This window comes from Henckelia pumila, chromosome 1, assembly GCF_033568475.1.
Source record: "Henckelia pumila isolate YLH828 chromosome 1, ASM3356847v2, whole genome shotgun sequence".
Classification (NCBI taxonomy): domain Eukaryota; kingdom Viridiplantae; phylum Streptophyta; class Magnoliopsida; order Lamiales; family Gesneriaceae; genus Henckelia; species Henckelia pumila.
In genome coordinates, this window is record NC_133120.1 from 152,412,934 (window position 1) to 152,434,498 (window position 21,565).

At 35.4% G+C, this 21,565-nt stretch overlaps 3 protein-coding genes across 6 annotated transcripts; 2 read left to right on the plus strand and 1 right to left on the minus strand.

The window, feature by feature from the left end:
- Positions 1-1,644: 1,644 nt before the first annotated feature.
- On the plus strand, positions 1,645-8,886 carry LOC140882923 (nitrogen regulatory protein P-II homolog). Of its 3 annotated transcripts, XR_012150298.1 has the most exons (9): positions 1,645-1,876; positions 1,966-2,011; positions 2,143-2,170; positions 2,278-2,365; positions 2,594-2,661; positions 6,192-6,261; positions 6,919-6,967; positions 7,579-7,614; positions 8,605-8,707. XR_012150298.1 is itself a non-coding variant. In XM_073289189.1 (8 exons), exons 1-8 carry the CDS (start codon positions 1,693-1,695, stop codon positions 8,676-8,678), a joined length of 594 nt encoding a protein of 197 aa, XP_073145290.1. In that variant the 5' UTR covers positions 1,645-1,692; the 3' UTR covers positions 8,679-8,886. The 3 variants fall into 3 exon arrangements, 2 of the variants coding, with proteins under 2 accessions (XP_073145290.1, XP_073145301.1); XM_073289189.1 differs by lacking the exon at positions 6,919-6,967 and having other exon boundaries at positions 8,605-8,886; XM_073289200.1 differs by lacking the exon at positions 6,919-6,967 and having other exon boundaries at positions 1,737-1,876; positions 1,966-1,994; positions 8,605-8,886.
- Positions 8,887-10,427: 1,541 nt separating this feature from the next.
- Positions 10,428-17,779, plus strand: LOC140882911 (SWR1-complex protein 4). Of its 2 annotated transcripts, XM_073289169.1 has the most exons (17): positions 10,430-10,744; positions 10,824-10,913; positions 10,988-11,053; positions 11,154-11,213; positions 11,320-11,376; positions 13,713-13,842; positions 13,983-14,050; positions 14,251-14,343; positions 14,443-14,490; positions 14,761-14,931; positions 15,389-15,499; positions 15,983-16,078; positions 16,896-16,970; positions 17,077-17,137; positions 17,280-17,314; positions 17,409-17,507; positions 17,641-17,779. In XM_073289169.1, exons 1-16 carry the CDS (start codon positions 10,643-10,645, stop codon positions 17,472-17,474), a joined length of 1,329 nt encoding a protein of 442 aa, XP_073145270.1. In that variant the 5' UTR covers positions 10,430-10,642; the 3' UTR covers positions 17,475-17,507; positions 17,641-17,779. The 2 variants fall into 2 exon arrangements, with proteins under 2 accessions (XP_073145279.1, XP_073145270.1); XM_073289178.1 differs by lacking the exon at positions 11,320-11,376 and having other exon boundaries at positions 10,428-10,744.
- Positions 17,680-18,550, minus strand: LOC140882943 (nifU-like protein 1, chloroplastic). Its single transcript, XM_073289209.1, has 3 exons — positions 18,227-18,550; positions 18,011-18,147; positions 17,680-17,936 (listed from the first exon to the last, which is right to left on the minus strand). Exons 1-3 carry the CDS (start codon positions 18,486-18,488, stop codon positions 17,748-17,750), a joined length of 588 nt encoding a protein of 195 aa, XP_073145310.1. The 5' UTR covers positions 18,489-18,550; the 3' UTR covers positions 17,680-17,747.
- Positions 18,551-21,565: the final 3,015 nt, after the last annotated feature.

A 21,565-nucleotide genomic window follows, 5' to 3' on the forward strand; every position in this document is an offset into this window, starting at 1 on the left:
GGTGAAATAATTTGGAGGAAAAGTTGTCCCACATTGAAACATGCTCAATGTATTGTTCACCTTATATAATCCAACATTGGATTATGGGATTGGGCCCTTAGGGCACCGATGTTTTGTAAAGGGGAAGACGTTAATCGATGCAACACATGCATGCGCGGCCGGCCGGCTCGGCGCGGCGTGGCGAGGCGAGGTCTTGTGATCAATTATTCTTTTTGGATAAAATTTGGTTCAAGAATAATATTTTATTATTTTTGTGAGTGCAATCGATTGGTTAAAAACAACCGACCGAGCGCAGCCCTCATCTGCCGAGATAGTAAGTTTCATAAAAGTTGGGTGCTCGGTCCGCTAAATTTTGCCGACCGAGCGCACCCTTGTTTGAGCGAGACAGAAGGTTGTCAGAAGTGGGGCGCTCGGTCGGTTAAATTTGACAGACCGAGCGCGCCTTCTGCAGACTGAAAAGTCACGTCTGTTTCTGGACTTTTTTTGCCATGGGTTGCATCCTTACGCCTTATAACGTATTGTTTCGTGTATAAGTCTATATATACGGTAGTTATAATATAGAAAAGAGATACAGAACATCTGATAACGTGTATACATCAGATTTCTGCAAAATCTTCCTTCTCTCTCACAAAAGAAAAAGTTGATACATATTTTAGTTCGACGAAGATCGAGATATTTGTTGTGCTACTATATCTCGATTGTATAGTCGTTGTATCTTAGAGACGATTGCCGCTAACGTTGAGCACTGTTAACGGGAAATTTTGTCTTGCGGATAGAGAGTTTCTCTCGCCTCGACTTTGTTCATCTTTGTTGCTGCTGTTTTTGCTGTTGACGCACTAATTTTTAGAATTCGAAGTACACCATTTTAACAATAAATGCATCGTGGAATCGGATGCTATATATCAATGTGGTTAAAGCCATTGACCATGTTGTACCTCTGTCTATGGAAGCTCCTATTGTTGCTAATGTCAAGGCTTTTTGTTCCCATTTGGAGACAGTAGTTGTGACTTGTGCAACATTGCTTTCAGTACTCTATTTCTTAGCTCATGAAGGACTTTCGAAGGGAGCTAGTACTGTGTATTTTGATTTTATTCCGTTGTGCATTGGTCGTCTTTATAAGATTTATTTTTTCAAAACAATGCAATACAATTTGCAAGACAGTTATTAATTATTATAATGTATTTCAACAAAAAATAGACAGATAATTTATTTTTTAAAAATACAATAAAATATTTTTTTATTTCCAAAAAATTAGAAGTTATCATCGTTTATAAATATATAAAAATAAATAAGGAATAATAAGCTAGTATCTAGGAATTAATTATGGCAAGCTATATATTTTTAATGAAAAATTCAATGTTTATTATATGGAAAATAAGATAGGAAAAAAAAGAAATATTTTAGCCTCAAGATGGAGGGTAAATTAGTCAATTGATGTGCAAAAAACATCAAATATCATAAACACTTGCATTTATCAGGTGTGAGTTCACAACATTGATTGCAGAGGGTTATGAGCAAAATATTTAAAAATTCAAGAACATATTAGCTATTAATTTTGTATAAGGGGTTTTGTGACAATTAGAATTTTTATTGAGGTGTAAAGCAATTATCCCTAATCCATATAAGAAAACAATTTGCTAAATTAAACAGTAAAAAAAGGATCTTTGGATCTCAAAAGGAAGTTCGACATCAATGGCGATGGCTACCCAATTCAACTCCACCTTAAACTATCTTCACTCTAGTCTCCTTCCAGCAGTTGGCACTCCCATAACCATTCTAAGCAAACGATTTTGCCCTATTCAGCCGCATAAAATCACTCTCAAGCGCCTTCATTATTCTCCTTCTCTGCAAATTATCAGAGCCCATATTGCCCCAGGTTCCTACTTTTTCTGTTACATTTAAATCTCTTTTTTTTTTTGAATTTCCTTTTCACTGACTGTTTGTCCAATGGCGTTTGCTCCTTAGATTACGTTCCTGATGCCCAGTTTTATAAGGTTGAGGCAATTCTGAGGTCATACTTTTTTCTTTTGCTTCTGTGTGTTTCTATTCCTTATCAAGATTCTCTGATTTCTACAACGTCCGTGTTTTTCTTTTCTTTTGTTCATCATTGTACCATGTTCTTCTGGTAAACTTTGGATTCAGACCTTGGAGGATCCCACAAGTGTCTTCGGTAAGAAATTTACTTAGAGCTTTACTACGCCAGTCAATCATTGCTTTGTTTATCTGACTGAAAACTTATCTGTTTCCCATAATGTTGCTCCTGAATTTTTTATCAAGGCATTACTGAAAATGGGTATTCGTGGTGTCACGGTTTCTGATGTTCGAGGCTTTGGAGCTCAAGGTGGCTCAACTGAGAGGCAGGCAGGTAAATTATATTGCTAGGATTTTATTGTTGCTTACCATATCTTTCTTTTGGAGATGGATCATATCTCAGTCCTTAATGAGGCATACCATTTTTACATTCGATTAGAAGTGTAGTTATGTATGAGTGGCTCCACATGCCAAGAACCGTGCATATGCTTTTACGTCTTATCGTTTTTGTATTGTTTCTTTCTCTATATTTCTCAAAATTCTAATATTTTCCCATCCCTAGGCTCTGAATTTTGTGAAGATAATTTTGTTGCAAAAGTTAAGTTGGAGATTGTTGTTAGCAAAGATCAGGTATCTTCAGTTGTACGAGGTTTAATAAAATTTATTTCTCTATTTTCACATTGGAATTTAATCATCTGTTATTTATCTGTATGAAGGTTCATTTAAATTACTATTAGAAGCAAAAAAGATCGCATACTGAATGAAGAAACCACATCTATTTAATACAAGAGAGAATGATTTACAACTATAAAAATGAAATCTAATTACAAAATTTAAATATGCAAAATAACCTATATGTTCTTCTATATGCACGTGTTATAGATACATCATCTACAGGTTGCAAAGGTTTGGTAAAAAATTAGCTAGTTGATCGGTTGAGGAAGCCTGTAGGAGTTTGATGACTCCAATTTGCAATTTTTCCCTTACAAGATGACAATCAAATTCTATGTGCTACTTTTGTTCATGAAACACTGAATTAAAAGCAACGTGTATAGTCGCTTAATTATCACAAAATAAACTGTCAAGTTTATCAAAATGAATGACCATATCCTTTAAGAGAGAGATTATTCACACAACTTCACAAGTGCCGATTGCCATGGAACTGATATTCGGCCTCAACAGAAGATCTGGATGTAGTCTATCGCTTCTTCGATTTCCACGAAACCATGGAGCAATCAAGAATGGACCTCCGTGTATCCAAGCAAGACGCACAGTCAGAGTTTGATGAACAAAGGTTTTATATGAATTGGACGATTTGTTAGACCTTAAGACAGAGGTAAGTGGATGTGTGGTAAAAGATTTGAACATAGAATTAATGACATAACACTGATAGTCACATAAGTAAGCTGGTTTTATGAGTGCACACTGTGATACCAAATTTGACTAGCAAGAGCACCATCATGTGATGAATCAACTGCATTTGGAACTGAAATTTTATGAGCTGGCAAAACACTCTCAGAAAATGTATCATTGCTCGAATGGAGTGTATATTCTTTGAAAGGAAAGATATTTTCATGTAATACCACATCCCTTAGATATGCAAACCTCATTCTTGTCAAGTAATTAATAACCTTTATTGCTTGGTGGATAACCAAGAAAAGCTGATTTAACAGCACAAGGTGAAAATTTAGTTCGATGAGACACAAGTAGAGCCACAACAAAGACATCTAAAAACCTTTAAATGGGTATATGTAGGATGTTTGTGAAACATCAACTCAAAAAGTGTATTATGAGAAAACACTGGAGATGGTGTTCTATTTATTAAATTGATGGCAGTGAATACGCAATTGCCCCAATAAACTGGTGGAAATTTATGTTGAAAGAGAAGAGCTCGTGCCACATTAAGAATGTGTTGATGCTCTTGTTCTAAAATAGAGTGTTGATGCTTTTGTTACACGGCAGAATGCCAATGAAAAATTCCTAGCGACTTAAAGAATTCAGTAAAGTTTAATGTACGTGCATTGTTTTATCTAACAGCCTTAGCGTGTTTGCCAAATTGGGTTTGAATAATTCATTCGGAAAGAATTTGGTTGCTTCGGATTTGGTTTTTAACAAATACACCAAGTTTATCGAGTATGATCGTCCACAATGGTCAAAGTATATCGAAAAACCTTCCACACTCATAGGAGAAAAGGGACCCCATATATCAATGTGTATTAGGACAAAACAACATTCAGAAATGCAACATTTGAAACAAAGACATGTTTTTGTTTGAACAAATGACATGTAGAACAATGCATCACATCATTAACAATAGGATCAAAATGTTACTCTTTACCAACCACAGATAGTCTCGTAAAAGATGGATGACCCATTCTATAGTGCCACAAATCAGTTTTAGAAGAGAAGTATTACAGATATTGGTGAGGAGCTGAAATCACCAAGAACATTTAAGTTTCCAACTCGTTTACCCATCTCAATCGTCTTCCTCTTGTCTGGGGCTTGAATTTGTCAGACACTAGACATGAGAGTAACTAAGAATTGTGTTTGTTTGATTAGAAAACTAATTGAAAGAAGACTGAATTGAAACTGAGGAATATGTAACACATAAGTTAAGAATAGATCATGACTCATGAGACAAACATATCACACCAATGTGCTTAGCAAGCTCTTTAAAATTATTTGGTGATTCTACCAAAGTGGAAAATGATTTATGAGAATGACACAAGGATAATGAACGACAAATATTATGTGTTGCCCCTGTGTCCAAAATCCAATTGGTGTGTGAGATAGAATTAGAATCTTCCTACTGCAATTCCTGAGTTACTCCAGAACCATGTTGAACTTGCAAAGTTAAGAAAGTAATTATCTGCTAGCACTGACTTGGAGTCAAAGTCTCTCCCAGATTATTGGTTGAATGTCCATTAGCTCCCATGCTCTGACAATCATTTGTCTTTCCTCGAGTCTATAATGGCTTGAATTTCGGATGGCCTGGAGGATAGTCGTTAAGTTTATAGCACTTATCTATTGTATGCCCTGTAAAATCACAATAAGTGAACACAACTTTATGACGTTTATCATTTTTACCTCCCTTCGAAGATTAGAAACTCTTCACTGCAGCTGGACTTGAATGCACTATGGTGCTGTGAATCAGCTACAACCATAGAAATATTTTGGTACATGGATAATTGTCTTTCCTCCTGCACTAAAAATGAAAAAATAAATTGAAATAGCAGGGAGAGGATTCACCATGAGAATCTATGCACGAATTTGTGTGTAAGACTCATTTACGCCATCAAAAATTGCATTGAACTCCTGGTTCAATAATTCATCCATTGTTTCATAGATCCACAGTTGCACAAAATCACAGGCTACTAGGCTAGAAATGCTTTAGTTCATCCTGAAGGGTCCTCAATCGAGTGCAATAAGCACTTATATCCATCGAACCTTGATACAAAGCAGACAATAGCTTCATAATTTTAAAAAATTCGTGGAGCATTGCTCTGATGAAATCAATCTCGCAAATCGGTCCACATCTTACAAGCCGTAGGTATATGAATTAGGCTATCTGCAATATCTCAAGAAACTGAATTCAAAATACATGAAATTATTATGGTATTGTAGTGTGTCCAAGCTCCATGCAGTAAATCACCAGATGTTGCTTGATCAATTATACGATCGATGGAGCCTAGTTTGTTTTTAGCGGTTATGCCATCTTCATTGCTTGACTCCATGTATTGTAATTAGATCTGGTAAGCTGATGAGAAATGAATACCAAACCAGGTTGATCACCATTCTAGAGGTAAAAAGGACTACTCTAGTGTTCAAAATTGACTTGATTACTCTGACTGGTTGTAGCTTGTGTAGGCACTTGATTTCCTTTCACCACTGAAGAAAATCATAATTGCACAAACCTCTAGTTCTCTGATACCATATTAGAAGCAAAACGATCTCATCTTGAATGAAGAAACAGTTTCTATTGAATATGAGAGAGAATGGTTTACAACTCTAAAAGTAAAATCCATCTAATTACAAAAATATGTATGTAAATAAGCCTATATAGTGCTCTACATACACCAACTGTGTTATAGACTTATCATCTACATGTACACCTAGAATACATGTATTCATTCTAATGCTTACTCCTTCTGATGGCTTAGGTTGAGGCGGTAATTGAAAAGATAATAGAGGAGGCAAGGACAGGAGAGATTGGTGATGGCAAGATTTTCTGTAAGATAAGAAATTACCTCTGTTGTCAATAACTCAATTGATAAACTTTTTTTGGTTAGTGTAACCTTTTTTCACAAACACGAGGCCCCTGCCATTATGCTGCAGTTTGCTCATGGACATTTTAATTTTATGTTCTATGCTATGTCTCATGATACATTATTTCTACAATGGACTAGTTGTGAATTTTTTTATTCTCCTACATATGCCATATTTAGCCTAAGTTCTCACTATAAATGATGCTACTGATTTTTCACTTCTGTATATCTTTTTCAAGAGCTCTTTACTTTTGGTTGCGAATGTTAAGTTTGTTTGGAGCTTAGGCTTACCTTAGCTTATTCTTATGAGAGATATTCATTCAAATTAGGAAATTAAAGTTTCCGTGGACTTAACTTTTGGTCACGTAAACAGAATACAAGAAATAGTTCGTTAGTTGTGGTTTCTTTCGTCGTTAATTGAACAATGTGGGGTTCTGTTGATGCATATTGATATGTATTGCAAATTAATCTATGTTACAAATTTGATCATTTGATCTTTCCTTTGTTTTGTTTTGTTTTCCATGCTTCAGCAATTTTAGTGCATACGAATTGCCTATTTAATAAATCATATGATATAGTTTCCACACTTTTGTATTTTGCCTAACCTTATGTGGTTGTGTAGCTATTTAGCTTTAAAAGAGAGAGGAGCCTAAGAGATTGCTAGTGGATTGGTAAATCTTCTGCAAGCATCTAGCTAGTTTCTAATAATCAATGTTCAGTGTTCTAAAAGGCGGCGCCTAGGCGCTAGGCGGTTGTCCACCGCTCCGATTTTTAGACAGTTGAAGTTTCTGAGAGTTATTACACTAATTGGTCGTCTAGGCCGCCTAGACGTCTCAAAATCCGCCTAGATTAACATATAATATATTTTATTTTTTATTTTTTTAAAAAAAAATTATTTGACATATTTGCCCATCAATTTGTATCGGATAAAAACAAGAAATATGTCATGTAATTCAAGTTTGAATTCGATAAAGAGAAATTATTGGAGAAATATTAAGATGAACAAGAATAATAAGATATTTAGACTAAAAAAATACCACTTAGGCATGTGAATTCGATAAAAGAATTATTGAAAAAATATTAAGATGGATCGAATTAGAATAATAGGCAGCCGCTTAAGCGTCTAGGTGCTAGGCGGTGGGTGACCGCCCGCCTACCGCTTTTTAGAATATTGTCAATGTTAATAGAAAAGTGAAAGTGGTCATCGTTCTGCCTCTTTTTCCAGTTCAGTTGGGGCATGATTGCTTAATTTTCAAACTGTGTTGTTTTATTGTGGTTGCAGTGGTTCCAGTTTCAGATGTAATTAGAGTTCGCACAGGTATGTGAGGGTTAAGCATTCTTTCGGTTTTTATTAGGATGTATCTGTCTATATTTTGTACTGTACAATAACTTTAGCAAGAGCCAGCCTTATCGGCTGGACCATGTCTGAGTTTTGTTGGTAAAATTGTCTGTCAGATATTAGGTTGCATTTGATTTTTTTTTTTTTATTGATATAGTTTTTCAAAATAAGCCTTTTGAATGTGTACGTTTTATAAAGGTAAATAATATATATAATATTCAAAATATTTGGAATGTGATTAAATAATAAGCATAAAATAATCTAAATAATCATTTAAGCAGTACTTATCCCTTTTGATATGATGAGGACAAAAAAGTCAAGTAATAAGAAATTTGCTATCAAATGACAGAGAAAGATGGTGATTCATGAAAACCCACATCGAAATCTCAGATTTTTTAGAAATTTCTTCCAAATTTTAGAAAATTTCTGTTTGTTCAGAAAATTTTCTAACTTAATTGAGAGAGCTAAACAAATTTCAGAAGATTTCTTCGCTCTTTCTTTGTATGTTTAAGTGGTAATACAAATTGCATTGAATTAGCTAGTGTAATCCTTTCATTCCTAAATAACAAATATTCAGCAGTCACCTCTTGGGCCTCGCCTCTGGGTGGGCTATACCTGTCAAAGTAATCGATTTTCATCTTTATGATATGAATTTTTTTTTTGGTTGCTTAAATATCTCTTCCTATTTTGTATGTAGTTTATCATTATCTTAATTTGTTCCATTTGTACTCATGGTGTTCCTTGTGATTTGCTATATCGTCACTCCACTAATACTTATGTGAAGCGCTCAGTCTATATAATAACACATTAGTTGTTTGAAATGATTGTTTTCGAAATCTTACTTGGTCCTGTAATGTATGCAATACATTAAATTTGAATATTTAAATATCAATGTGTGTTTAGAGGAATCATTAGATTCTTTCTTTTCTAGAGAGAAATGAATTATATTTGTTTTTTGTTTTTTTTCAGGTGAACGGGGATTGAAGGCCGAACGAATGTCCGGAGGAAGGGCGGAAATGTTCCCCTCCTCTGCTTCTGCTTAACATTGGCCTCGCCCAAATGATTCTGTCTCTATCCTCCGTGTATTTATAGATGTGATTCTGTCCATCTTCTGTTTTACTCACCTATGATATTTCTCAACTAAGTTGTGTTGCCAATTTGAATGTTGTGGGATTAATTATAGTAGGAATTTAAGTGTCTAAATCCACAACTAGGAGAGGAAGAAGGTAGAAATTGATTAACATTCAATCACATTCTTGAGCAGTGCTGATTGGCTTATTGGCGGTGAGTTAAATTTTTACGCATCTCTTTGTGAAACATGCCTCGAAAAAAATCCTAATGCATAATTACTACCTTGATAATGTTTGGCAAATTCACACAGATTGCACTTGGACTGAGGATTTGATTTGATTTAATTTGATTTGATTTGAAGTGATTGATTTGATCTGGGTAGGGACTGAAGTGTAGATTTGAGATGATATGCATCTTGAATGTATTTCAAATCCATTTGAATCACCAATTCACCATTGCGTCTACCTAAGTTAGGCGGTGGATTTGAAATCCTAACTTCAAATTCCATCATCCAAGTGCAACAACAAATTCCAAAGCTGCCGACATCAGAAATCTTACTATTATTATTATTATTTTTTTGGGTTTCTGAAAGGCATATTTTCTATCTCACAAGTCATAAATGCTTGTTTTTTCCGTGGACACATGGTGCAAATTCCGTAAAGCAATTTGTTGAGACTGGTGAGCCTTAAAGAACTCATCATTTGACTCTTGTCTTTGCTGGTTATCTGTTGGTGACTGAAACCCGAGAGCCGGTGTGCTCATTACTCTAAAATTCTTCAGTTGAGGCCATTTCAGCAAATTGATTTGGAACTTGTTACTGGTTATCATTTGACTCTTGTCTTTGCTGGTTATCTGTTGGTGACTGAAACCCGAGAGCCGGTGTGCTCATTACTCTAAAATTCTTCAGTTGAGGCCATTTCAGCAAATTGATTTGGAACTTGTTACTGGTTATCATTTGACTCTTGTCTTTGCTGGTTATCTGTTGGTGACTGAAACCCGAGAGCCGGTGTGCTCATTACTCTAAAATTCTAAAGTTGAGGCCATTTCAGCAAATTGATTTGGAACTTGTTATTGGTTGAGATGCCCTTCTTCGAACCTTCTGTTTCCGTGAATAATCTATTGTTTGTATTCGAGTAATTCAACCTCCCAAAAAAACAAAACCAGAAATATTTTAATAAATGACTTGGTCAAACAAGTTTTTAAAAACTAACCATGCACAAGTGTATTTGAAGTGTTTCAAATACACTAGAGAGTTTTTTCTAAAAAAAAGTTTGTCCAATATCATTTAGCAAACTATCCTCGGGGAAAATATCATTTAATGAAAAAAAAAAAGACGAGGGAAGACTGCTTTATCATATACAAATTTGGTGAGAGCTACATTTTTATTTTGTAACTTACATTTTTTAAATTTTATTATTATTATTATTATTATTATTATTATAGCTATGAAATGTATTGATAAAATCATGACGCTATATATAGAAAGTCATAAAATTTTGTTAAATTTTTATTTTTCCATACAATTGAAAATAATAATAACTTTCTTATAATTAAATTTAATTTGTATTCACTTATTGAATAGAAGTTATATGTGTGTTTGTTGTGCATTAATTAATTCAGTTGCATCGTTAATGTATTTTTAAAACTTTATACACACACAAACATATACATGTGAATATGTAATGATAATCATATGAAACAAAAATTATGAAATAATATTAATTAATTATATTTTAATGTAATTATATTATATTATATTCTATTCTAAACTTGCGCCTAAGCTTATTTTGTTTGTTTCATAGTTGATGAAACATGTTTGGATGTATTTAATTTTGGAGCTAAGAGTGGGGATTTGAGTGGATTCAAATGTTGGGGAGGGTTTAGGTCCCGTTCTTCAAAGGTTGGAGTTAGAGAAAATTAATCTGGAATTGAAGCGATGGATGCTAAAGACATCTTGGGGTTGCCCAAGAATTCACAAGAAAAGAAGTCCAAGGCTCCCAGAGAATCTCAGAGAAAACCTGATGGCATTTCACGCGAGGTTTCTTTTGAATTTTTGCTTATCTGGTTTTCTTCAAATACTTGAATGTAATGCCATGCCATGCCATGCCATGCCGTAGGTTTACGCTCTTACAGGGGGGCTGGCGCCTTTGATGCCCGCCGTCGATTTTAATCATTTGAAACGAAAAGTGCAATCCGAAAACGAGAAGGTTCACGTGCGTTCTGTTCTTGATTTAAGTTTCTTGGGTTTCTTTTTATTTATATGCTTGGGAGTTTTCTTCAGATCACATGGCAATGGCTTCCTTTTACGAATTCTGCCAGGAAAGACAACTTGCAGCTCTATCATTGGGTGCGTTTCACTTGATTGTGGGATTGACTTTCGGAATTATAGGAATTGCCAGATTGCTCTCAAATTTTTGCTCTTCTCTGTTTTCTTTTTTTTTTTTAAGGTTAGAGTTGTGAATGGTGTCTCACCAACTGGTGATTATTCATTTTCAAAGTTTAATAAGGTACGCCAAAACGTTCTGATAAACATCTCTCCACAGACAAATTTGGCCTCTCACTCTCTGTTCCTATATTCATCAACTTACTTTTCTGAACTGCTATGTATTGCAGTCTGTTGATGTTATAAAATACACTGATGAGGAATACGAGAAGTGCTTGACTGATCCTGTATGGAGACATCTTTTTCTGTCATCCATAAACTGCAAAATATTCTGGTTCTTTAATTATGGACCAATGGCTGCTCTTTTGTATCTGGTTCAGATTTTAGATCGGTGAATCCATTTGTACAGATGGAAATTATTGTCGTCCCACCTCTTTTGCTTCAAGTTGTGTAAAATTCATAATTATGAGAAACCACACTGATTAGAATGAAAACAACCTGATTATTTGTGATTCAGTTTCCCTATTTTGATAAGAAAATGTATATAAGTAGCACGTGTAATATTTTTTAACATTATTGGTATTTTTGTTAGATTAACTGAAAATACTCTCTCTACTACATTAAAGAATAATATTCTCTCTGCCAAGTATTCAAAGTTTTATTTTAAAAAGTTTTCGATTTGTACAAGTTTACCCTCAAAAACGGTAGGTGCAGTCGTTAATACTCAATTGCCGCATCATAACTTTCAGGCATGTAGAAATTTTCAAATAAAGTTTTGTTTAGAAATTAACTTCATTTCTGGAGATCCAAAGCAGTAAACTGACTTGATTTGTGAGGTAGTGATAAACTAATGATAAAAGCATTAATATACATCACTTTGTGTACAATCTAGAATGAGGATTACACATTCTGTTTGAACCTCAGATTGAAAGGTAGGTGTTTTTGAATATTCAATTAACTCATGGCCCAATTAACTGTGAAGAAGAAGAGGTGGTTGACTTCGTTGGAGAGATTGGATGTGGGAGAGATTCATGGCCTATTAAATACCTAGGGGTTCCGTAGGGAGGAAATCCATTGAAAACGTCGTTTTGGGAAACTGTTTGTCTAAGATGTCGAAGAAATTAGCAAGTCGGAAGAAGGCGTTTTTTGTCTAGAGGGGGGAACCGACCTTGATTTCAGCAGTGTTGAATGCTCTGCCTGCCGATGTATTTCATGTCTCTGTTTAGTGTTTAGAAAACCAAAAGGTGTAGCGGATGTCATGGAGAAGATTATGATAGATTTCTTTTGGGAAAGGAGCTGATGGGGTCATTGGGTTGCTTGGAAAAAGGTCTGTACACCGAAGGAAAAAGGGTTGGGAATATTTGCTTAAAAAATAGGGCTCTTCTGGTAAAGTGGTGGTGGAGTTTCTCACATGAAAGAGAATCATTGTGGAAGAAAGTTATTGTGAACAAGAACGGGATGCAGGATAATGGATGGGATGCGGGTTTGGCTAACAACATTATATTTAGAAGCCCTTGGAAGTTTATCTCTAGAATCTACTCGGCTTTTCTCGCGTCGGTGAAAGCTGTGCTAAAAGGAGGCAACATTTTAAGATTCTGGGAGGACAGGTGGTGGGTGGACTCCTCTTTCAAGGATCTTTACCCCTGTTTAATCCAGTTATCTTCGGTTCATAATAAACGGATTTCCCATTTTGCTCAGCTTGAAAATCCCTTTTTTAGTTTGGTTATTTCTTGGAATCTGCATTTTAGGCGGGAATTGACGGACGTGGAAGTGGATGAGTTGAGTACTTGAGTCTTTTGGTAGAGTCCTTGTCAGTTTGGTAATTGGGGCATCTGATTTTAGGAAATGGGTTGGGGATTCTTCGAGCCTTTTCTCGGTTAAATCTTTCTCTGAGTCCTTTTTTCCAGATAAGGATTTTCCTTCGTTTCCAATTCTTTCATATCATTTGGAAAATGCATATCCTATGAAGTTACAAGTTTTCTTGTGGGTTGCAGAGTGCAACGGAAGCTTCCAACCTGTGAGACATCGCAAAAGTGTTGGCCCACTTGTTCTCTTCGCCCAAGTTGGTGTGCGCTATGTCAGCGGGAGGTGAGGACACATGACCACATTTTTATCCATTGCCCATTCACAAGATGCCTTTGGCATAGAGCTCTGGAGGAGCTGGATCTGGTTTGGGTAGCTCCGAGGTCAACAAAGGACTTATTTGCTGCTGATCTAGGCACGACCTTGGTAGGAGGGGGAGATTGCTTTGGATGGTAGTGGTTCATTGTATGCTGGTCTGTCTGGCTGGAAAGGAACAAGAGTTTCAAAGATATAGCGGACTCGGTGAAATGTGTTGGGAAAAGATCAAGTTGCGAACTTCTATGTGGATTATGAATCATTAAGAGTTTGCTATGTTCCCGGTTTTAGGGGCTCCGTGTGCGGGATATCTTATCCGCTTTTTGTAATTATTACATGATTATATATATATAATATGATCTCGTTTCTTATAAAAATTAACTCATGCCCCAAACTATTTGGTGTTGTTGAAAGAATGTGATTAAATATGATTGGTCCTTGTCCCTTTGTTGTAATGAGGTGTGTTCAAATTCAGCTTCCTGTTATCTTACTTTTTTTGCATTAGGCATGGACTAAGGAAGAGACGGATCAGTTATTTGATATGTGTGAGCGGTTTGATCTTCGCTTCATTGTGATAGCTGATAGGTTCCCTTCATCAAAAACTGTGGAGGAATTGAAGAATCGCTATTACAGTGGTATTTTTGCTGTTTTATGTAATTCATATCACTGTCGGATAACCTGAAGTGAGCATATAAATATGGAGCAACTGATGGTTTTGCTTTTTAATCGTATTAAGAGAAGTTTCTGATGCTTATCTTGCATTCCATTTGTACAGTATCTCGAGCTATTATGATTGCTAGGGCTCCATCTCTCGGTGATGTTGCAGGGCATCCTCTTGTTAAGGTCTTGTAGCTTTTCTTGTATCCCTGCACCCCTATTACAGAGTTACACTATCACTCTCTTGCTTTGTGTAAAAGTATGATCATCCGGCATTTGTTGGTTGGGTTTTTCATTGTTAGAATAAGTGCTTGTTTAGCATTTAGGCTCATAGTTAGTATTTATATCATGTTCACCTTGAAACATCAGCCTTTCCAATGATATAGGAACATTACAACAAGTCCCAAGAGATTGAGCGCAAGCGTGCATTGTCTTTGGTACTTTCTCACACTAAGCAGCAAGAGCGGAGAGACGTTGAGGTGAATTTTGGTTTTATATTGTGGTGATACAAAACAATGATCCTACAAGTATTCGTTTATCTTTTTCGAGTGCTGGCTCTCAGCTTTTGACATCTTTAGGTTCTTGCTGAAGCGAAAAGAATATCTGAGGCTCGGAAGACAATAAAGGTAGACCCTCACCCCCTTGTTTACAGAAGCATATCTAGATCACAAAAATTAAATATTATGGAGGTAGTAGGATTCCATGCAAGTGTTGTGTAAAATCATCATTTGTTTGATTAATTTTTAGCCCTCTTAAGTATTAATGTACTGAATGAGAATCAGCCAAAGAGAACTCCAGGATCAGACCTACCAATTACTAGTCATTCGAAATGCCTGCCTTTACCGTCCTTCATTTGTTATTTACTATATTTAGGTGATTTTATTCTTGTTCTTCAGGCTTCCAGAGAACCAGAATTGCCAGTTATGTCGGACACTGGACTGGTTGGTACTGATACGGCTGCTGCTGCTGCTGATAATATTTCCCCTTCTATGGATCCCCAATTTCCCCCTTCCATGGTCACAAATCCAGTGGCGGAAATTGCTTCAGTTATGTCTTCTCTTCGCATGGTAAGCTTGAATAAGACTAAAGTTTGTGATTCGTCATCTTCTTCCTGTTCTCTTTTTGGTGGCATTCATTTTTAGCTGCTTAAGCCATTGATGCCTATCACTTTTCCTGCTCCATGTTTTGTGATCTAAAATTGTTGTGGTAGCGTTCTGGTCTCACTTCTCATAAGATAAGTGTCTGTGAGGTCATAATCCACTCATGAATGATGGAATTCTTTTTATTTTTTCTAATTCTTAACATAGCACTAGACTTCAGTTTCTAATGCAAGACGGTTATAGGGATTTTTTTCTTTTTAGTTTTTTTTTTTATTGTTATTTCTGGTGGGGATCTGTAATTAGTTTCTCCCAGCCTTTATCCTGGATGTTTTAGGACATAGGTTTACAGTTATTATTTTACATTTGGATGCCATCCTTCTGGAAGAATTGTTGCTTCTAGTTTTGCTCATAGTGAATTATGCAGATGCGTGTCTACTTAAGATCATATGCACACGAGCAAATGGTGCAAGCTGCAAGTTCATCAGCAGGACTTAGGACTATTAAGCGGGTCGAGCAGACTTTGCAGGACCTTGGGGTTTGCTTTCTTCTTCTTGAACTCTAGCAGATTCTATGCCTTTTTTGCAGTTTTTCTGTTATAGTTTGATATTGTAAAAGTTTTAGGTAGTGGAAATGTATATCGACTTCTCTTTTTGTTATTTGCTTACAAGTTGGAAAACATTCTGTAGAAGAACATATTTTAACTCATTAAAGGGCAAAATTTGAGTCTTTGATGACTAAATGTAAGCCATGAAGATCTATGATCAAAGAGCTTATTTACTTTTAAGGGGAAATGATATTTGAAAGATTCAAAATCTATTTTCACATTTTGGATCCATTCAATTTTATGTCTTAAAGTTGTCTGTGATATGGGCTTTGATTGTTTATTTTTTTACATGAAATTTGGAACAATAATAAGGATTAATTTCTTACAAAAACATATATATTGGCTAATTTTAATGGTTCTGCTAACTGTATTTATTCCACTTTATGGTTGAATCATCTCTTTGTTCCTTTCTAGGTGAATTTAAAACCGAGGGTTCCCACAAAGGCTGTATGCTCAGAGCATCTTGAACTACGAAAGGAAATATTGACTCTATTGAATCTTCAGAAACAAGTTGGTTTTTCCCATTGTTTACATGTATTTTGTGGGTTTTAAATTTGTTTGCTTCACTTGAGCATATTATGCTGTTTAATATCGCATCTACCCAATATTACCATGATATAGGATGTCTTTATTTTGATGTCAAGGTCAAGTTATTTTCTGTCTTGATAGTTTCATGTGGATCATAGATTTTCTGCTCTTCCAAACTATCATGGAATATTTCTGTGGTTAGGGGATGCAAAAAACTCGTTGAACATTTTGCAAAAATATTTGAGTTGTTTCTTGTGACAATGGCTGGTCATAGTTTCACATCGTTGCTTGTTTTTCAGAGGTGAAAATTTAAATGACATTCAAGCTAGGACAGGTAGTAGTTGGATTCCTTTAGACAAAATCTTAACAGATACTCATGTTTTGGGTTTCAAATATTTTTGTATTACTTGTTCATGAATTGTAAGAAGTTGCAAAATATTGCTCCATCGTTGAAGAAGGAATTCTGTGGCATGTCTTTATGTTTGTGGCATGTCTTTTGACTTATAGTCTTTTTAATATGTTAGTGGCATGTCTTTTGACTTATAGTCTTCTTAATATTTACATATATATATATTTATGCAGGAAATCCATGTGCGACCGGGTTCCGTGTGCGCCCACTAAAACCCGGATTTTAGTGGTTTCTTTTTTTTTTTTTTTTGCACCACTAAAACCCGGTCGCACATGGATTTTCTGCACCCTAGAGTGCAGGTGATCAAAATTTATATATATATATATATTTATATATATATGTATATATCTTGGCATTATTGTCACAACCTTCGTCTTTTCCAATTATCAGTTGCAGTACAAGGAGGCAGAAGGATCATCATATCGTGAAGGTGCATATGCTGAAACTCCTGGTACACCACCTAAGGTTGGAATTTAAACTTAGATGCTTTGTATATGTATACCGTTCCTTATTACAACTTTATCATGTTCTGACAATGACCGAGCATGAAATAATGTTATCACATAAACAGCGTTCACAGCGAGCTGCGGAACTTGATCGGACCTTTACACCTGATCCTACAAGTTTTTTAGGTAATATTAAACTATAGTGAACTTAAAAATGCCACCCCTGTTTCTTTTACAACTGTTGGCTTTTTGGTGTATGTTGTTGCGTCCATGTTTTAATGATCATGGTGCGCATCTAACTTTTGATTGGAACTTGGTTGGATTTCAGGTGAAAGATTTGGCAAAAGGGATCAGAAGCGGAAGGTATGCTTTTGCGGTTTTTGTCATTTGGTTTTGTTACTTGTCAACTAACCGGTAGCAAATGTGGTGATACTGGCATTTCTTTTACGATATGAAGGGGACTGGGAGATTAGCTGAAGGTCCATCATCACCTGCTCAATCCAAAAGGCCAAGGAAGTTCTAGGCCTCGGATTAACAGTACGCATCAGATGTATATGTGAGTTATTCAATGGACCATTATTATATATGTTTAGGGAACCATCAGTTTGATGTATGCGTGAGTACAAATGTCACGTGGAGAGCTGTATTTATATCTTTTTTCTAATAAGTGTGTTATTTGGCATTTGCAGGATGAAGTTTTGAGGGGCATAATTTGGTGTTGGGAAGCGTAGAAAAATGTATTACATTTATTGCAAAAAGATGTTAAAAATGACACCGAATGTATGTATCCTTGAAACTAGGTAATGAAATGAACATTGAGAATGTCTGGAAATCTCTCTTTGATGGCAGCTTGAATTCCAGATCCAATGGTGGGGGGGCCAACATACTTGACAAGACAATCCCCACCATCAATGGATATAACTTGTACACTTCCACCATAGTTGTTGATAGCCGGCCTCAAAATGTCCAGATGAGCGTTCACCGACTGCAAAGCAACCAAACTCATGAGTAGCTCGTCAAACAACAAATTAATTCATGCAAACCAATGAACAAACTTACGTCAACGGTGGTCGCCTGGCCCTGGGATTCGTCTACTTGGGAGATGTCCTTGATGGCGTCCCCGAATTTTTCCTTGAGAACCCTTTCCACGCCCATTTTCATGGTGGTTGTTGAGCTAGGACAGCTTCCACACGCCCCTGTAATCAATCCATATATATATATATATATATTATTGTATCCATCAAAAAAAAAAAAAAACGAAACAACAAAAGGCACCTTGAAGCTTGAGAGAAACGACGCCGTCATCGACCGATACAACATCGATGTTACCACCGTCTGCGATGAGGTAGGGGCGGACATCATCGAGAACCTTGTCCACGTTTTTTGCGTTAAGCTCCAAGTGCTCGGCTGAGTACAATCCTGATTTAACGACGAATTTGAGAGAGATCGGCGAGGATGATGATGATGATGTAATTCTTGAGTTTGGGGAAAAGGGTGGGATTATCTGAGAGTACATGCCAAGTCTCAAGGACGCCATCGCCGTCGGTGGGTGAGATTTTGATTCTTATTATATTCCACAAATGACCTTTAATTTCCCCCAATTTCATGAATGGCTACTATTACAAATAATAATAATAATTATATATATGTTGGAGGATTTCAACGGGTCCAAAATATGCCAAATAACTCTTTGACAAAGTCCTCAAGATTTACTTAGTGTTTGGTTTAATTGATGAGATCATTGTTCTAAAAAATGAGATTAAACGGGGATTAAACGTGAAACGTGATGAAAACGCTGAGATTCAGGTAAAAACGAGAAAAAAAAATGGTCAACTCTAAGTTGACCATATTAAACGTGATTAAACTTGTTTAATCGAGATTAAATGTTATTTTTGTAAAAAAAAAAAAATTAATTTTAGTTATTTTTTAAATAAATTATATCAATTTCAAAATCTCAAAATAAAACCATTTTCTTCAAAATTAAATAAATAAATCCGATCATATATTTTTCAAAACATTTTTCTTCAAAATTCTTGTGTTATTGGTAATGTTTAAAATTTTTGATGCGGTCTAGCTATAGACATTGCTAAAAATTATAGTTTTGATATTTTTTTGCTTTTAAAAATTTGAGAAATTGTGTGTAACTATTAAATTTATTATATATGTGTGTTATTTAGCCTATATATAAGTAATAGATAATTAAAATTTTAATAAAAACTTGAAACGTTTTTTCTCGTTTTAACTTGTATTAAACACGTTTAAACTTGTTAAACTTGAAACTTGATCTCGACGTTTCGCCGCGTTTCGCGTTTTTTAGAACCTTAGATGAGATTATTGAATGATTAGTAAATTAACGATAAAAAAATATGATAAATAAGGATTTGTAATTTGTGTTGAAAATAGTTTTGTTTTTTGTTTGATTTTTAGTAATAGGATTAAGTAATGGTTTAAAATTTTTTTGCCAAAATACCTTTTATGTGTGATTTTTAGGTTGGAGGGAAAGGGTATTCATGGAATTAATAATGGGTAGGATAAACCAGAGAATTATTAAGTCTAGGGTGGTGGAAGAGTTTATTTAACATAGCATAATACAACTAAGTCCTTTCTAGACTAGATGAGGTTGTTTTAGTAAAAAAAAAAAAAAAAAAAAAAATACTACCAAACAATGGATTACACTGATAAGTGCATTTTTTGTGCATTATTTTGTGTTATTTTTAGGTTTATTAGGCATGCATTTTTATGGTTTTATGTGTGTTTTTACATGTTTTATTTATAGTTTATTTCATACGTGTGTATCTCACTCTCCGGGTTTTATTTGAAGGAAATATTGAAGAAATCAATAATTTGGAGCAAGAGAAGAGCCACAATAATGAATTACGGAGCAGCAATTGAAACGACCCAAAAACTACTACTAATTTTTTTTAAAACATATATACTATACTCTCTACTTTATTTCTTTACTTTAAAATAATATTTATACATATATACATGCTCATACATATATATATCATACTTAAAATACACTATATATAATAAAATATATATAAGTATAACACATGCAAATAAATACATAAAATTAATTAATAAATCATGATAAAATATCATGCATAAAAATCCCATAACTATATTCTTAAATAATATTTCTTCCATAAATTTCATGCAACTTGAACATAAATACGTAAATATAAAATCTATGCATACTCTCAAAATTCAAAATAATAAAATATGTGCGAAATATTTGTTTTGACTGCCAACAATTAAATATCATAAATGAGTTATGGTCACGGGTACTAGCTGTCTGGATGCTCATACGCCCTCGCCGCCAGTCGGAACCATATTTTCTTCATTATTCTCATACTCACCTGCACATTTAAATCTAGTGAGCCTAGAGGCTCACCACGTTCTATCCTTATGTAACAACATGAAACCACACACAAGCACACATCATATAAAATACGTGAATATAATTATACGTGCATGATCTTAAAAATATATGCATATGAACATGTATAAATTAATCATAAACATCATCATCATATTATATCATAACATCATACTCAATAAATTTTATGAATTGGCATGTCTTAATTTCTTAGTTCTCAACAAGTCGTATCCATGTCGGTGACCTCATACTTAACGATTGATCAATCATAAAAATCAACGTACGTGGCGGTGGGGTTTCCACCTCTGTGCTGACACTTCACCAACACTCAGTGTTGGGCGGATGCCTATCGCCTCGCCTTTTGTAGAGGCGAGCCTCTAGGTGCAAAGAAAATAATCGGCCGCCTAGGCGGCCCCAAATTCGCCTAGCCCACCTCGAGTTTTAGGTTTTTTTATTTGTTTTAAATTTATTTGCCCAACTTATTGGAAAATCCAACTTATCCGCTTCTTCCCCAATTCCCTATTCTTCCTTCCTATTCCATATTCCTCCTATCAACCGACTCACAAGAGAATTATAGAGGGAAAAAAAATTATTCATGGGCATCCGCCCTCACTTCTGGATTCCATTATCAGGCAGATGGTTTATTTTGCTTATCAAATCGAGTGGTTGTACCTGATGTTGCGGAGCTCAGGAATGATATTCTTTCTCAAGCTCACAGGAGTCGATTGTCAGTTCATCCTGGAAGCATGAAAATGTATAAGGACTTGCGAACTAGATTCTGGTGGAAGGGGATGAAAAGAAGTGTATATCAATTTGTTTCTCGATGTTTGGTTTGTCAACAGGTCAAGGCTGAACACCAACGATCAGGTGGATTACTGCAGAATCTTGAGATTCCCGAATGGAAGTGGGAGCCCATGACTATGGATTTTGTCACCCACTTGCCTATGACTTCACATCAGTGTGATGCTATCTGGGTCGTTGTTGACCGTTTGACGAAATAAGCACACTTTATTCCTTACAACCTGGAGTATTCTTATGATCGCATGACACGTTTATACATCCAGGAGATAGTGCGATTGCATGGGATTCCAGTGAGCATAGTCAGTGAAAGAGACCCGCGATTTATCTCACGTTTCTGGGGTAGTTTTCAATAGGCGTTGGGTACCACTCTGAGTTTAAGTACTGCATATCATCCGGAGACTGATGGGTAGTCGGAACGGACGATTTGTACG